At 42.1% G+C, this 16,258-nt stretch overlaps 4 protein-coding genes across 9 annotated transcripts in view; all 4 read left to right on the forward strand.

Annotated features, from left to right (window-relative positions):
• atp6v0ca (ATPase H+ transporting V0 subunit ca) overlaps positions 1-16,258 on the forward strand; it is a 57,740-nt gene that overhangs the window by 3,071 nt on the left and 38,411 nt on the right. Inside the window, exons 2-3 of one of the 2 annotated variants that reach the window (XR_011603082.1) lie at positions 373-556; positions 1,413-2,398. Coding sequence is in view for 1 of the 2 variants with exons in the window: in XM_070980357.1 (XP_070836458.1) it covers positions 373-556; positions 1,413-1,617 (389 nt within the window). In the remaining variant the exon portion in view is untranslated. Of the gene's footprint in view, positions 1-372; positions 557-1,412; positions 2,591-16,258 lie in introns of those variants that run through there. The other variant, XM_070980357.1, reaches the window with a different exon arrangement.
• Positions 3,794-9,959, forward strand: spsb3a (splA/ryanodine receptor domain and SOCS box containing 3a). Of its 4 annotated transcripts, none has more exons than XM_070980349.1 (7): positions 3,794-3,982; positions 4,820-5,033; positions 5,495-5,675; positions 5,922-6,109; positions 6,517-6,619; positions 6,717-6,842; positions 7,261-9,959. In XM_070980349.1, the coding sequence occupies exons 2-7, from the start codon at positions 4,908-4,910 to the stop codon at positions 7,650-7,652; spliced, it is 1,116 nt and encodes a 371-aa protein (XP_070836450.1). In that variant the 5' UTR covers positions 3,794-3,982; positions 4,820-4,907; the 3' UTR covers positions 7,653-9,959. The 4 variants fall into 4 exon arrangements, with proteins under 4 accessions (XP_070836450.1, XP_070836454.1, XP_070836453.1 ...); XM_070980353.1 differs by having other exon boundaries at positions 3,803-3,982; positions 4,823-5,033; XM_070980352.1 differs by having other exon boundaries at positions 3,803-3,978.
• On the forward strand, positions 10,399-12,262 carry mrps34 (mitochondrial ribosomal protein S34). The gene is made up of 4 exons (XM_070981362.1): positions 10,399-10,481; positions 10,775-11,153; positions 11,291-11,333; positions 11,744-12,262. The coding sequence occupies exons 2-4, from the start codon at positions 10,836-10,838 to the stop codon at positions 12,037-12,039; spliced, it is 657 nt and encodes a 218-aa protein (XP_070837463.1). The 5' UTR covers positions 10,399-10,481; positions 10,775-10,835; the 3' UTR covers positions 12,040-12,262.
• nme3 (NME/NM23 nucleoside diphosphate kinase 3) lies at positions 12,939-16,222 on the forward strand. Of its 2 annotated transcripts, none has more exons than XM_070981910.1 (5): positions 12,939-13,029; positions 14,082-14,212; positions 14,351-14,452; positions 14,846-14,958; positions 15,045-16,222. In XM_070981910.1, the coding sequence occupies exons 1-5, from the start codon at positions 12,984-12,986 to the stop codon at positions 15,160-15,162; spliced, it is 510 nt and encodes a 169-aa protein (XP_070838011.1). In that variant the 5' UTR covers positions 12,939-12,983; the 3' UTR covers positions 15,163-16,222. The 2 variants fall into 2 exon arrangements, with proteins under 2 accessions (XP_070838011.1, XP_070838012.1); XM_070981911.1 differs by lacking the exon at positions 12,939-13,029 and adding an exon at positions 13,107-13,558.

Genomic DNA, 16,258 nt, shown 5'->3' on the forward strand with positions numbered 1-16,258 from the left:
TGGAGTGCAACCATTTACCACTTTTTGAAATGATTTTCAGGCACGGTTTGAGAAGAACCTTAAAAATAGATTGCAAGTATGTCTGATATTATTGATGTACCACTTAGATTTCTCCGTTATTGCTGGGTGTAAGAGAACAGGCAGTCGAACATGTTTTGCTGTTTCATGTTGTCTGTCACCTGCATGTCTCAGATCCAGCATGTTAGCGCAGAGAATCGAAATTGGTCATCTGGATTAATCGCTGTCACGCAGCTCCATCTAAATCCGTATCTTGTCTGATTAGAGTCATTTGTCAGGAATTTGTAAGTGAAGAGGTAACACTGACTGAACTGAACAGATGAATAAACAGAAACTCTCTTCTCTCTCACTCAGCACTAGGAGCAGCGTATGGGACAGCGAAGAGTGGCACAGGCATCGCCGCCATGTCTGTGATGCGGCCAGAACTCATCATGAAGTCCATCATCCCCGTGGTCATGGCTGGTATCATTGCCATCTATGGGCTGGTGGTGGCTGTGCTGATAGCAAACAACATCTCTGAGAGAGTCACCCTTTACAAGTAAGATGGACCTCTGTTACATTTACCTGTTTTTTATACTCAGGCTAACTGTGTAAATTCAGAAATATTCCATGCAGTATCTACTACATAGTATGCTTATGAGCCAAAGCACATGCATGCACATAGCTGTCATCCTCTCTGTTTTGATCAGTTCTGCCATGATCTATGTTTTTGCATTTTGTTTGATTCCCTTCTTCATAGCACAGATGCTATTTCCACCTCTTTGCAAGAGTTTTAATATATGGGTTTGATGAACACAGTGAGATCCAATCATACACACTATGTGGACAGGATGACCAAAGTAATTCTCAAAGGTTTTGAAAGTTGAAAGTCAGAGTTATGTCTTAACCATCAGACAGGCCACATTATTAATAGGAAAACAATTACTGGTAGATTTAAAAGCAATCCGGTTTGCTTTTAACAAAATTTCATAGCTTTACAGTGTTTGTAATGTTGAAGATTTTGTGTCAGACCCAAGCTGCATATGGAGGCTGTCCTGCAGAAGATTCACTTGATAATGAATAATGTGTTACAACAAATTCATTGATATTCATTACATTTTGAATATTTTCTTTCTGAATTTTTTACATTTTGTTCATCTACCACATGATTAGACACTGACATTTTGTCTGATAACAAAATGTGTTTGAATGTACTGACTGACAATTTGGCCATCTTTCGGATGTCAAATACTTCTCCTCTACAGATTTGATAGGCGACATGAGGAAACCACTCACGCATCATAATCTGCTTCTCTGTTGTCCGTCTGTATACTTAGCATGTTTCAAACATTCATAGTGTAATATTGCCATTATATGACTAAATCCATTCTCTTTTCTTCGTTTCCCTTCAACAGGAGCTTCCTGCATCTCGGTGCTGGTTTGAGCGTGGGCCTGAGTGGTCTGGCGGCCGGGTTTGCCATTGGCATCGTGGGAGACGCCGGTGTGAGAGGCACCGCCCAGCAGCCCCGGCTTTTCGTGGGCATGATCCTGATCCTGATCTTCGCCGAGGTGCTGGGGCTTTACGGCCTCATCGTGGCCCTCATCCTATCTACAAAATAAGTGTCTGCATCAAACATCATCTCATTCATTCCACATCAAAGCAGCAAGAACAAATAGGAGATTTTCACCTACTTCCATTACACCCCGTGGGTCTGACAGGATGGGATGGCAACAGAAACATGTTAGCGGTCGAATTGACAGCTGTGTCCTCAGTAGATGTGATCTATCCATATTGTTTAAAGCCATCCGGTTGTGTCAGGTGTTGTGTGTACAGAACGGGCATGAAGATGTATTGGTTGTTGTGGGATGATGTGTGGACAGTCTGCTTGATTTGTTGTCTGATCTTAACCTGTACAGTGATCCAGAGTCCCTCCACCCCCTGTAAATGTAGTAACCAGTCTGTGCTGTGAGTATCAACGTTTATCCCTCTGCCCATTCCCCTCCTTCGATTTTTGTTTTTTGTTGGTGGTTTTGATCATTCTCTGTTTTGAGACTGCTGAAGAATTGTGCACATTAGTGTTTTATTTTTTTCATGTTCTTTTCTGGGACCATTTTTGAATCACAGTGGTGAGGAACTGACAAGACATATTTTTTTTCACTATTTATGGAAAGTTATGAAAATGACTTTGATTTAATAAAATTGTCTAAATGGAATACTGTTTATTGAATACCCTATATACATCAAAATATATAAATTATCTGTGTATAGTTAGATTAATTGCACTGTGGGTAATTGTTCTAAGTGCTTGGAATTCCTCTGGATGTAGTGTGATTATTAATGGAGGATGTCCTCATGTTGACATGGAGTTGACAGTGTGTGAGCGTGTGTGTGTGAGCGCGTGTGTGTAAATGACCCGAGTGCGTAACGTGTGCAAGTGGATTTATGTTTAATATGACATTCTCAAACACTAGTATTGTTTACCTGTAGTGCTGCTGTCTTGATTTTTTTGTTTGTTTTTTTCTGTTTAAGGTGAGAGCTCACTGTTCAGCCATGCCTGTCAGATTTCCGAATAAAACTCAACCTCCTCCAGAATATCATTGTTGAGTCTTTTCATTCAGTGAATTAAATGTAGAGCATTTAGGACTTCCTAAATTTGCAAAGTAAACTAGTAATCCAGATACTTAGGTCAATCAAGTGCTGCAGAAACCTCATCTTTAAAGAGCTCGATCACACACACACACACACATTCTTACTGCAGAGAATAGCACGGGTAAGGAGACATGGCACGGCACTAATGATTGAGGAGAATGCCACCTTTGGGGTCGTCCACACCGAGAGACATCAGGGACTGTGAGCACAGGGGGCACCCGCACCCGGGCCCACCCGAGCCCGACAGCCCGGTGGACCCCACACCAAGGTAGGGAGTCGCCCGACCAGCCGGGCCAAGAGGGCCCGAGGACAGCACCCCCTGCACAGATCAGACACATCTCTCAGTGTGGAGGACCCGCCGAGGAAACACTGGAATTAAAAAAAAATAAATTAAATAAAAGAAGAAAAGTTCATAAGGTAATAAGTAAAGTAAATAAAATAGGGTAAAATAATACAACATATAAAACATGAACACTGAATGAAATAAGATGAGTAAAGGAAATAAATAGTAAATAAACTATAAATGAAAACTATAGATAAACTATAAATAAAATGAGTAAATGAAATAAATAGTAAATAAACATGTCGCTAAAACATACAACTAAAATATGATAAGATAAGAAGCCTGATTAAAGGAATGAGATAAATCAAACATATCAATTGAAAGCCTGATTAAAAAAGTGAGTCTTGAGCCTCTTTTTAAAAACATCAACAGTCTCTGCGGCCCTGAGGTTCTCCGGCAGGCTGTTCCACAGTCGGGGGCCATAATGACCAGAAGCCGCCTCCCCGTGTGTTTTAGTTCTTAATTTACTTAATTTACTTGCGTTTGAGTATTTTTCTATTTTGTGGTATTACTGCTTAAATAAATGATTTGACCCTAAATGCTTCTACCGTTTACACACAACACACAACTCTCTGAAATTGGGCAAATGTTCATAAAACGTACTCCTACTGCTGCTACATTATTTTGCTGATACCCTTTAAAAACCTTGAATGCAGAGCTTCTACAAGTAATGGCGTTATTTTGTGACACTGCACAGGTACTTCAGGAAAGCATCGAGCTGATGTACTTGGGGCAGTACGCCCTCACTCTTCCTCGGCTGTACCGACAGGAGTCTGATGTGAGCTGAAAACTTCCTGCGAAACAGAGCCTGCCTGGCTGTTATTGTTTACGGTCAGACTAATGTAAAGTAGGTCATGGAAAACGGGAAGAGTAGCTAGCCACTCGTTCAGTTGTCGTATATTAACTATCCAGTAGTAGGTGGCTTCAAGGAACGACGTCTCTGTGGTGTCGTCAATGATTTTCCGTGAATGCTGGTTGTGAACAACAGGCAGGTAACGTTATCTCTATGCTTTAATCCAGTGCTGGTAGCGACGCGCTGCTAACGGAAGCTAAGTTAGCTGGTTTATGCTAGGTCTGAATCTGCATCACCAGCCAAGTTATTCCGCCTCCGGTCACCCTTTTCTTATTACATGGCTGATAAGCCACGAACGCACGACAGTCAAGGGCATCTACCAGTGTATAAAGCTATATACACTTGTATAACCAGCAGTCTGACCAGAATTGTGACGCCTCTGATCTTTTTGTTTTTTGCCTGCTAACATGTTAATGCATGCGTCGTTCAGCAGGCTGAGGACTATGTTGCTAGCGTTAGCTGGTCCTGTTAGCTAGGTGGCTAACTGAAGCTAAGAAGGAAGACAATAATTTTATTTTAATTTTATACCTGGTAATGATTTTACTGATGATGGCAATGATCTGTGGACCGGGGACGTTAAGGTAAATCAAGTAGATAGATGATGTTTATGTAGTTATTATCCTACAGGGAGACGATGTTAATGTGGGATGCTGCGGCTAGCGTTGCCCTACAAAGTGTCTGGGTGAGCTAGATTGCATTTGGTAAGATTGCCTATAAAGTAAGATAATCTGATGAGTGCTGTGGAAATGTGGAGCATATGTTACTTGTGTAAGAAGACATCAATACAATATGAAAAAATCACAAATTGTTGTCATACAGCTAATGCAGGTGTGAGTCTTAGTCTTTTTAACAAGAGTCAGGATTTGCACTTGCACAAAGCTACAAACAGCAGTGTCAAAAGCTATCCAGGTTAACTGCCTCATAAGTCTTCAGTGCCTGTCCCTCAAGAAAATCATGCAGTCATTTTGAATTTCAGCAGCTGGACTGATGCTGTTCCTCCAGCATCTGGATTAGAACCTGATCTGACTGGCTGGCTCTTCTACTGGTGAGACTCTGTTGCTGCCATGTCCAGGAGAAGCAGGAACAGTCGTGCATGGCGATACGTTTGGGGTGGGATACGGCGGGATGCTGATGCCCGGGCACTTGTGTTGGCCTCTGAAAGTGAAGAATGGAGCTATGATCGCTTAGAGGTAAGCATACAAGGGTTGTTGTTTTTCCCAAGGACTTAAAGCCCTGAACAGATACAGCGTGTCAGTAGGCATTCAAGTTTTTGTTGGTGTCATATGATGCCAGTTGTTTACACTCCAGGCAGGAGATTGGATGTGTCACCATTAGCAGGGAAAATGTGCCCCAGGAAGCCGTGTCAAACTCGCAGCCTCTATTTCGCCTTTGGCCATTATCAACAATGTGTGTTTGTTGATGATAATGTCTGCTGCTTGAAGCAAATGTTGGGTTGTTTGCATGCTTTGTATGAGGACAAATAATTTTGTCCCACCAACAGAAAAGCAACACATCAAGATCTGGAGATTGATGAATTTTCCAATGCAGTGGCTTTGTAGCAGCCTAACATCAAAACCAGTCCTGTGTTGTTACAGAAACAGTGCTGCTGACATTTGCATTCGATCTTTCTGTTTACATTGTTGCTCTCTAGTACAGTGACTCAGACTCTGAGGCGGACTTTTCAGCAGTGATGGTGCCTCCAGTCCCCAGTGCAGTGCCAGTCACTGGAGAGTCCTACTGTGGCTGTGATTCCCAGGCTGAGACCAACTACAACCCTCGTCTGCGTGGTTTTCACCAAGTGAAAGACTGTCACTGTGGAGAGGATGACCAAGGTACAAGACAACTGCTGGATTTTAAGGGCTAACTAATATAGAATACATCCATTTTATATTTGACCCGTTGATTAAGTGATGTCACTTCAGTTGCGCACTGTTGCCAATCATGTTGTCTTTTATTGAGCTCTGTGATTCTCTCACTTACAGATTATACAAATAATGTTTTTCTGTGCTAATTGATGCAAGGTAAAATGTCAGCTTCTTGTATCATTTGTCATGAATAAACGACTTCTGATGTTTCAGAATTTGACTGGGTCTGGGATGCCAACAGCCGGTCAACAGCAACATTGCTGAGCTGCGACAATCGCAAAGTGAACTTCCATTCTGAGTACAGCTGTGGCACAGCAGCAATCCGTGGCTCCAAGGAGCTGGCTGATGGGCAGCACTTTTGGGAAATCAAGATGACGTCCCCGGTTTATGGAACAGACATGGTAAACCTCTACCCTCTTGTACTTCTGGTTAGTCTTCACCTTGATGGATAGAAGAAGAAAAACTTGTTCAGCTTTATACAGTATGTCCTACGTCATACAAAATCACATATCATCAGGTCCCTTCCATTATCAGGAGAGTCAACATCAACAAGGTCAGACACCCTGTGAGGGACATTGAGGCCCTCTCAGACCAACTATCCATGTCAATGCATAAATTAAGCATTCCTTTATATCCATAAATTACTCCCACATCTCGTAACAGTGACCTGCTCTTATCACTGTATGTAAACACATTTTTCCAAAGTAATCCAAAGGTAGAGCAAAGGTCTAAGGCGAGAGTTGAATTCATGAACAAAAGTTTTTGTGGAAATTCCTTTGTCTCTGAATTATTCTTTACTTCTATACAGATGGTTGGCATTGGTACTTCTGAGGTCAATCTAGACAAATACAGACACACATTCTGCAGCCTGCTGGGAAAAGATACAGACAGCTGGGGGCTTTCTTACACTGGTAAGGTTAACAACACAACATGCTAAGATGTAGCATTAAGTGCTCACGGTGGTTATTGCGGAAATTAAACATCAGGGGTTTGTCTTCCTTTTGGCAGGCTTGTTGCATCATAAAGGAGACAAGATGAACTTCTCCTCCCGGTTTGGACAGGGGTCCATCATTGGGGTCCACCTGGACACGTGGCACGGCACACTCACTTTCTTCAAGAATCGCAAGTGTATAGGTTAGTGCTAGTGAGCAAAGCAATTTCGTGTTACATATTGGCTGACATATACACCAGTACCAATAATATCAGCTGACATATTAACCTGGTTGATTCATCGGTCTAGCTCTACTGTATACTTCACTGTCAGCATTGTTTATATGCAGTGGTTGGCCAAGAATACTGTGGCACTAAACACTGAGTGTGCAGCCTGCTGTGACTCAATGAATGTGACATTTTATGACAATGACCAAGAAACTGAACTTAATGAATCTGTCACATCTGACTGATACCGATCTGGCTTATTGGATCAGTGCTTCCCTATGATGTGTTTTAAAGGCAAAATTGAGAATCCTAATGGTGGGATGAGTCATTCTGGAGCAGTAAGAAGATATTACACATGAACATAAAAACTTTATGATCTCCATTCTCCATTTAGGTGTTGCTGCCACAGAGCTACAGAATAAGAGGTTTTATCCAATGGCGTGCTCCACAGCAGCGAAGAGCAGCATGAAGGTGATCAGGTCCTGCTCCGCGCCCACCTCCCTGCTCTACCTTTGCTGTGCTCGCCTTCGCCAGTTGCTGCCGGACTGTATCGACACACTGGACGTGCTGCCACTGCCACCAGGCCTTCGTCAGCTGCTCCACAACAAACTGGGTTGGGTGCTCAGTCTCAATAATGGCACCACAGAAGAAACCCCAGATGGACCTGAGCGCCCCTCACGCTTGCCTGTCCCCCCCTTGGCTGGACCGTCCTCTTCTGAGAGTGACTCAGAGGGATGTACATCTGACCCTGAAGCCTGTCAGAGGAAGAGATGCCGCTGGACATGACTGGACATCTCAAATCCTACCTCCTCTCAAACACTGGTAGACATTACTGTCCTATGGCATCTAATCTAGTGTTTCCTACCTGCCTCAAGCTTTCCTCAACATCAGTGTTGTCAAGTAGTGAAGGATCGGAGTGGTATGTAGGTGGAAAACTGTGATGGCGGAAATACTGCCTGCACGTTTTTACTGTGATCTCCTCTCATGCCATTCAGATGTCTTCATGCTCATCACACATTCAGTATCCAAACCAGCTTCAGTAATAAGTGAAGAATGTGGTGTCGTTTTGTTAGCTAGCGTAACCTGTTGCCATGTGTGTATGGGGATTAGTGAAATGGTGCAGGGGTAGACTGTGCAGTGTAACACTGAAGTCACATGTGGCCAAATTTTGGTGGTCAGCAAGGTATATTTGCAAAAAGGTGGTTTCAGAAATGGGAAACTGTATATTTCTGTGTTTTCATCCTGTATGCAAATAATGTGTATTGTTCACAACCGAAATGCTGTCAGTGCATTGTCACAGTAATCTTTTAAGTGTTTCACTGGCATCTGCAATTTTCTGTTGGGTTGACAAAGTGAGAGTCAGTGGGACACTATTTCCCATGGGTTAAACAGACAGGAGGTGATATGCAGGACCTCATATTCTTTATTTTTTACCCACAGGTTACAGCTCTGAAGCAAAAACTGTCAAAAATGTTTAGAACTTGAAATGTTAGGAGGTGGAATGAACCTGAATGTACTTTGCAGCTGTTGGTCCCCCAAAAATGGAAAGATTCCTTTTTGTCTCTCCTGCACCTATGGTTCCTCATCAGATAGTTCTTGTTTCTTGAGTAACTTCCAAGAAAAAGTTGCAAGTCAAATATCTGTTACATTTACGGCAACATCCATCTGTCACCAGCTTTTGAAAATCTCCTGTTGAAACCTGATAAACTGAACTAACAAGTTTCTCTTTTCTAAAAGAGAAGCAGTATGTGTTGTTATTTAGTGTAGCTCTTTTAAATCTGATCATGAGACACGTAGGTCACTCAGAAGAGACTGCCACACATGTCAAGTTTACTTTTCATCACTGTTACACCTTATTGTTTCTTTTAGAGCTTTTTAAAAAATGTAGTTTCTTTGATTGACAAAATATGAGACTATGAGCAGTTTTAATGTTAAACTTCTTTGTACTTTATGCAAGAGTGTTCCATCATTTCCTTTACCAGCTCCTCTGGACTGTAATTCATTAAGGGCGTACTCTACTCTAAATCCTTTTGGTATCAAATGCTAAGCCCCTGTAGGCCGAAAAGTTGGCTGCAAAAAGTTATTTGTTCCCCATTTAAGTGTTCACAGCAGAAAATGAGTCTCAGTATGGTTATAGAAACATCTCACACTGCTCCTGCAGCAGCTTAGCGTGTTCCTAACAATAGGAACTTTTTGAAAATGGCTAAAAACAGTTAACATGTTGCGCTACTGTGATCACAATTGTGACTGAAACTGTAGAGTTAGCCACATTTTCTTTAATATACTGAGCATATGAAAGGACAATAGAGACGTGGGTTATGCTGCAGGTGTGGTTTGTAACGTTTCTATGGTTGTTGTGATACTCAGTCACTTTTCAAGCCAACATGGGCTGAGTGGTTTGGAGGTCAGTTGAAGTGTTAATTGATCAATAATTACTGAAGGGGGCAGCATTTCCCCTGGGTCAGATATGGAAATAATTCTTACATGTAGTTTCCTTAGAGTATCAAACCACAACAATGTATAGATTAAAACCGTGTTTGACCCAGGTGTTGAGGCTACACAGTAAGTCAACTGCTGCCTCAGTCACCGGTGTTTGATCATTTGCTCTCCTCAAGGTCTTGGCTTAAGTAGACATTCATAAAGACTTAAGGTACTATGCAATACAAGCATCTTGTCTAAGAATGGTTTTCAGGAGGAATCGGTGTTTAAGATGATGGAGCCACAGGCGCAAAGACAGTGGTGAAGGCACCAGAGGACCATGCTCATGAGTGGTGTGATGTTAGACACACAATTCTGTCCACTTCTGTAATGATTTATCAGACGTATCTGTATAGATCTTGTAATGTAACCACAAAGAGGTTAGTTGTAGTCCAGCAGATTGGTTTCATGTCTTTTTTTCCACAGTATCTGTCTTCACATTGATGCATCCAAGCACTTTTTCTTACTGTTCTACTGTAAATAGGAAAAATTTAAGTGTTTCTTCTATAACATGTCATATTAATAATACTGTATGTGAAGGCCTTTACTCATCTTTTTCTGTATAACTTATCAGCATGATTTTCAGCTGAAAATAAAATGAATGCTAAATATGCACGAAGGACTCGATGTTCTTATTAATTGCCAAGGAAACTGGTAGCTAGTTCAAGTTTTAGTTCAAGTGCATAAAGTTAGGATCGCTTTTTGCGTTTCATTTTACATAAAATGTCACAGTAACACATAAATTCACTTATACAATTTAAAAAAGACTTGTAATTTGATCATTTTGCTTTAGTTCCAGAGTGAAATAAACAACTGAATTACAAAAACATTCTTTCACCTGTTATGTGGTCAAAATGAAGCAAAACATGGAAACAGTTCAGTTCTACTTTGGTTTAATGGGTATTTAGAAGTTGTTTTGAAAATCTTTATAGGTTATTAAATATCCGTTGTTATCTAATTATTATTAATTCATTATTAATGTGACACCTGTCTTCTATTTAATTTTCCTCAAGCGGAACAAGAAATGCACTGCCGTGTTCACAGGGAACTCTTTAAGGTCGGACCAAGTGAGCGGAAGTTGTGTTCCTTGCCTGCGGAGGTCAAGTGGAATTTGACGTGCTCACATTAGGGACACAGGTATATTTAATTCAAATATTAGCAGAATATAAACATTGTCCATAGTTCATTTGAAGTTAATTGAAATCCTTCGGTCGTTGTCAGTGTACGAAACGATTTTATAAAGTTTTTTTTTAGCATCCAGTGTGAGCTATCATTCCGGGTAGCTTTGTTGATTCAGGGTAGTTACATGTTTGAGCTCTCCATGGACAATCCATGCTGACTGGTTTACATTAATTAGTTTCTTTTGTAAGCAACGGGTCCAATTGGTCCTTCAATTTCAGATGTACATAAATCAGTTAAATCTCTTGCAGGATAAACACCGACCAGTGTGTGTCAGTGAGGATTGTCGAGTAGCTCCTGTACATCACAGTCATGGTCAAGAAGAAGCGACTTCGCCTCATCGCAGAAATGGCTCGGAAGATCCGGGCGTACCGTGAGCAGAAGTCCCGGCCACGAGAGTCCCAGAAGTACGCACTGGACTATGAGACGATGAGGCGACCGAACACAGGGAAGATGCTGCCTGTGCTGGCCTGGCAGGATGTCCGCAGGGAGAGTCGCCTCTTCTCCCTGCTGGCAGGCATGAGGATGTTTGGAGTTGGTCGCCTCTTTACCCGCAAGTCCTGGCTGGAGGACCATACAGAGCCCAGCTACTGGCAGATCACCAAAGTCAAGGTGGACTACGCAGCTGAGGTGAGAACGGGACACCGAGTGTCAAGTCTGCACATTATCAGTGAAGTGTGGGATTGATTGAAATAAACAGTCTGGTTTGGCCCGGGGTTCGATAGGATTGCTGCAGCCAAATGACACCTGATTTTTGTGTTTTCTAGAATATGGATCATGGCAAAGCATGGGGGATCCTCTCCTTCCAAGGTAAGATTTAATCCTGTTTATTCGATTTGAAAGCAAGGCTTGACAATATATGAACTTATATTTATCTGTGACTACAATATGTATCTGTAACTACCATTGAGGTCACAAACGCCATGCTGTTTTTTCAGACTTATTACAATTAATTAGACTACTTTGAGGGCAACAACAATATATTTATTTATCCACCAGTGTTGGTTTTAGAATTGTGTGGAGAACACTGTGAGACAGCATTCTAACTTTTGTAAAATTGAAAATATAACAGATATTTTTGAACACTTAAAATAAATGAAACATGGAAAACTCAACTAAAACATTTTAGCATATATAACATATAAAATAATAAACAGTAAGTTAGAATTATTCTTGAAATAAACTGCATGTAGTGACTTTGTTGCATTTTTGCTTGGCAGGAAAACAGAGTGAGGTTAAGGAGGTGGACAAGGTTATGTACCACGACTGGCGCCTGATTCCCAAACACATGGAAGAGCAGTTCAAGAGCTTTGAGCCACTCCCTGAGCCGCCTGTGCGCTACGTCGCATACCCTCCCCTGCTCCGCGCCATGTTGCTGGCCCAGCACAAGAAAACATATGGCAGGGTACAGGCCAAGGAGCCGGCTTTGCCGTTAAAGAGGGACGTCGCGTTCAACAAAGACTATTTCCGCATACAGGAACAGGAGAGGAAGAGGACAGAGGGGACAGCGGTGTGACAGGTGTGGTTCTGAAACTGAAAATCTTGGACATTTTGGACCAAATCAGTGTTAACAGAAGTCGTAAGTTCTTCTGTCCAAGTACACTGGAAGCCCTCACATCAGTGTCCCACTAACTCCTGGACTCAAATTAGTTCCCTGCCATTTTCATCTGAAGCGGGCCTCTCTGTATGTAATATGTGTCTGTGTGATGAGGTAAATAATAAATTTGAGATAAAACATGGGTCCTATCAGTGTTTGTTTTTTATTCTTTTGTGAATGTGTTATAGAATCCTTCCCAGACAACTTCACTGATTATTACAGCCTTCCAGCACTGAGAATGCACAGTAAACACTTAATGTAGATAAGACTTGGGACTAATAGTTTAACACCTTAAAATCACCTTTTTAGTATCAGCAGAGGAAAATGAGTGGGAGCAGATTTGACCATCTACCACTCGGGCAAAGACAAAGTTTAGTTTGGTATTAAGAGCTCTACATGTCCATGCTCCACGAACTACTACTTCCATAATAACGTCCCACATTTCTGTGCCCAACAGCGGTGGCATATGGCAGTAAGCATCGTCATAACATGGTTAGTGTCATATGCAAGACTGACAGCATCGACATACCTGAAGTCACAGCGGCGAAACGCTACGAAATTAGACGTATTGATTTAGGAACACGTGCTAACGTGTAAGTTGTTATAAATTAGAAATAAAAAAAAAGGGACTTGGGGGTGCTATAATGCCAACTAATAAACATTTGAACTCTTCTGTCACACTGGCACTTTTTGTCTTTCTCCGTGGAAATGGGCTTCCGTAGATTTTGCGTATCTTTGCCCCTCGTGAGCCTTGGAACACCACGTGCCCGCGCTTTTGGTGATCGTTCCCAAGCAACGTGCGTGCGTACGTGCGTGATTACGTCCTCCCTCTCTCTTCCAGTTTGCTCCGTCCACCGGCGACAATGATCTGCCTGTTTCTGTCCATATTTGCTCACATCTTTCAGTCAGGTTGGTGTTTATGTCTGCTTGTACTTCATGTGTCGATAACAGCCGTCACTTTGACTTTCATTCTGGATAATATGCTCACAGTTTCCGCCATGTGTGAGCAGGAGACGCGGACTCGCCAGACTCGGCTAGCTACAGGAGGAGTCGTTAACTGGTGAATAAGTGGTGTCATGAAGCCTTCAGTAATTTTGACTGAGCTTTTGTAACTAATTTTATATTAAACAATAGCCACGCAGAATCGCTCGGCTTTCAAGTGTGACTGTTAATACCCAGACTGTCTGCGTTTTACTAACAGTACACTTACAGCAGCTGGTCCATGCGTCCTCACTGTAAAATAAGTTGATTCATCATGCTATTAATAGCTGGGGGGTCAGTGAGCTGCCATTGGTGCCTTCAGGATTCATGTGGAGCCTGCGAGCACTGATAGGCTGCTTCAGGAGGAGAGCCGCTATGGGACCGAAAAAAAGGTCACAGCGAGATCTGCCTAAACTTGAGGATTTGGTGGTGAAACATGCACGGATTGACGAATCTGGTGAGACGCAACGTAGGCAGAAATAATCGATACTGAACCTGCTGTGGCCTAGAGGTTTGTTGTCAAAGTGCAGGGTTCAGACGTGTTTCCTGCTGGGTGAGGGGACTACATTTTCTCATTAGCTGTGGCCTGTGAAACTTAAAATGTAATATTTGTGGAGATCATGTCATTTTTGTAGAGTTCAGATCTTTGTGTTCTCTGCTGCATGGGTTTTTATGTATGTGTGTAAAGGGTGCAGAGACTGTCTACAAGCAAAATTAACTGTGTATGACACAGACTGTCTTAGATCTGACAGAAAAGCACCACACAGAGCTCAACTGTATGGTCTCTTTCCCCAGTCATCTGTTCACGACTGCACACTGCATTTTTCTTTGCCACTATCAGCTGAACAAATGACGCTGTCTCCTCCACTCTGCATCAAGGTGCATGCAAGCTGCTCAGAGCTGTGTGGTGGCCATCGCTCTTCATTTTAAGCACTTGCTGGGTTTACCTTGATTTTGACACATGTTTTTCCTGCTTCTAGGCTGGACTGGTGTGAATGAGCGCACCTTCATTGCTGTGAAACCAGATGGCGTGCAGCGGAGGCTGGTGGGGGAAATTGTGCATCGCTTTGAGAAGAAAGGGTTCAAACTAGTGGCCCTGAAACTTATGCAGGTATTTGGGGTGTTCTGCCTTTTATGCTTTGAGACTCATATCTCCAAAATAGTTTGTGGTCCAAATAAACAGTCATGGCTAATGCAATGAATGAATGATATATACTTTTTTAATATTTTAATTGAATGTCTATCTCAGGCATCTGAGGATCTTCTCAGGGAACACTACTTTGACCTGAGGAGTAAGCCTTTCTTCAGAGGACTGATCAGACACATGAGCTCTGGACCAATCGTAGCAATGGTGAGATTCTGCCTCATACTGTATATGTGACTACGGGATAGTAAAGACTTTCAGAGAGTTAGAGGGATCTTAGTTTGCCCAACTGACATAATAAGCTGTAGTTTGCAGTCCTACTAGAGCAGGAAGTCATCTGATGTTCAGTGGAGACTATAGGTTGACCGATGTGGATTTTCAATGGCCAGTGCAGATATTTAGAGAGCAGGGTGGCTGATGGCCAATATATAATGCCGACACGACAGAAAGAAAAAAATGTGACTTAAATATGTTTGTAAGCAAAGATATTTGACACATCACACAGAGTGTCATGAAACTAGAGGCATAGTGATCGACGTAACACAAAGGAATAACACTCTCCTATGTACCTATGTAATGTACGTCTCTGCGTTTGTTCAGGTGTGGGAGGGGTTGGACGTGGTCAAGACTGCACGAAAGATGATGGGTGAGACGAACCCTGCAGACTCCCTGCCTGGAACCATCCGAGGAGATTACTGTGTGGATGTGGGCAGGTAAGATCACCTGTTGGTTCAGTTCTCCTCCTCCTGATTGTCCTCAGTTTCCATATGTGTCCTGAACATGACTGCGTGCGCTGCAGGAATGTGATCCACGGCAGCGACTCGGTGGAGAGCGCCCAGAAGGAAATCTCTCTGTGGTTTCGTCAGAGTGAGCTTCAGTGCTGGGAGGACAGCAGCAGCCACTGGATCTACAACTGACCGTCTACATGTTCCGTGTGCACACCGTCCTGTAGGTAAACCGGAGTTCTTTTCTGTTAGTGTCATTACAAGATGGATCACATCATGACCCCAGAAGACTTTTTTTTTTTTCAGCTTTAGTAGCTTGTAGCCACTCGGGAGAGGAAGTGTCATTGCTGCTTTTTTCAAAAAAAATTTTTTTTATATGGCTTTACAAAGCAGACCTGCGCTAAGTGAGCAATAATTTGATCAGCAACTCAACAGTGTCTGCTTTTGTTAAGGTTTTCATTGTAGTTTTTGTTGTTTAGGCCAGCTCATGTTTACAGTTTTTAAGCAATAAGATGGGGATGTGGAGCAATAAAAAGGTTGTGAGTCATGATTTTCATCAGGGAATGACAAGTACAAACAGCTGCATTTAAAATCACCCTAAAGGTCCATTTCTATTTAAAGTACAGGAAACGTGCTGTGCAAATTATTTGAGGTTGTACTAATCATGAAATGACAGATAACTTGTTTACCAGCTCAGTTTGTTTTGGATGCAGTACTGGCTAAAATTTGCACATCACACGGTATCTTCTTTTGTCACTTGGAATAAGCCTCCTTGAAATTCTGCTGAAAAATCAGCCATATGTCCATGTGTCTCCTGTAATAGTCCTTGTAATGAAAACCCAGCCACATGGAAGCAATTAACAAATGACACCAACATAATTATTGCCTTTGAATTGATTTTCAGTTTCCAGTACCTCCATTTCAGTTCTGTAATGGTGTGAAAAGAGAGTCACATCATATGGGATTACTCGAATGTAAAGGGTAGAAGTTTTAAAGCATGACGCTCAGCTAAGGCTTTCGAGGAGGACACAGCTCTGATTCTGGTTTTGTAATGTCATGATGTCAGGCTCTGTTTCCAAATGGAAGAGAAACTGCACTTTATTCAATGTGCTCATATCTTCTTTTGCTCTATGAAAGTGTCATTTTTCCAGTTGCTGCTTTTGTCATATTCAGGCTTTTCTGAAATACCATGATGCTCTATGAACTTACATTGGAACTGTCAAAAACAATAAATCTGATCATGTTTTTTTTAAATGTCTGCTGTGATGTGTCTGTCTTGTAAAGTAAC

The sequence above is a fragment of the Chaetodon trifascialis genome, chromosome 15 (genome assembly GCF_039877785.1).
Source record: "Chaetodon trifascialis isolate fChaTrf1 chromosome 15, fChaTrf1.hap1, whole genome shotgun sequence".
In the NCBI taxonomy this organism is placed as follows: Eukaryota; Metazoa; Chordata; class Actinopteri; order Chaetodontiformes; family Chaetodontidae; genus Chaetodon; species Chaetodon trifascialis.

Bases quoted from the DNA above. Each gene is read 5' to 3' on its own strand.
- mrps34 (XM_070981362.1), top strand. From the start codon at position 10,836: ATGGTCAAGAAGAAGCGACTTCGCCTCATCGCAGAAATGGCTCGGAAG. The intron at 11,154-11,290 runs GTGAGAACGGGA...TGTGTTTTCTAG, and splicing joins AGGTGGACTACGCAGCTGAG to AATATGGATCATGGCAAAGC. The intron at 11,334-11,743 runs GTAAGATTTAAT...TTTGCTTGGCAG, and splicing joins GGGGATCCTCTCCTTCCAAG to GAAAACAGAGTGAGGTTAAG.
- spsb3a (XM_070980349.1), top strand. From the start codon at position 4,908: ATGTCCAGGAGAAGCAGGAACAGTCGTGCATGGCGATACGTTTGGGGT. The intron at 5,034-5,494 runs GTAAGCATACAA...GTTGCTCTCTAG, and splicing joins GGAGCTATGATCGCTTAGAG to TACAGTGACTCAGACTCTGA. The intron at 6,620-6,716 runs GTAAGGTTAACA...TCCTTTTGGCAG, and splicing joins CTGGGGGCTTTCTTACACTG to GCTTGTTGCATCATAAAGGA.
- nme3 (XM_070981911.1), top strand. From the start codon at position 13,429: ATGTGGAGCCTGCGAGCACTGATAGGCTGCTTCAGGAGGAGAGCCGCT. The intron at 13,559-14,081 runs GTGAGACGCAAC...TCCTGCTTCTAG, and splicing joins TGCACGGATTGACGAATCTG to GCTGGACTGGTGTGAATGAG. The intron at 14,453-14,845 runs GTGAGATTCTGC...GCGTTTGTTCAG, and splicing joins CTGGACCAATCGTAGCAATG to GTGTGGGAGGGGTTGGACGT.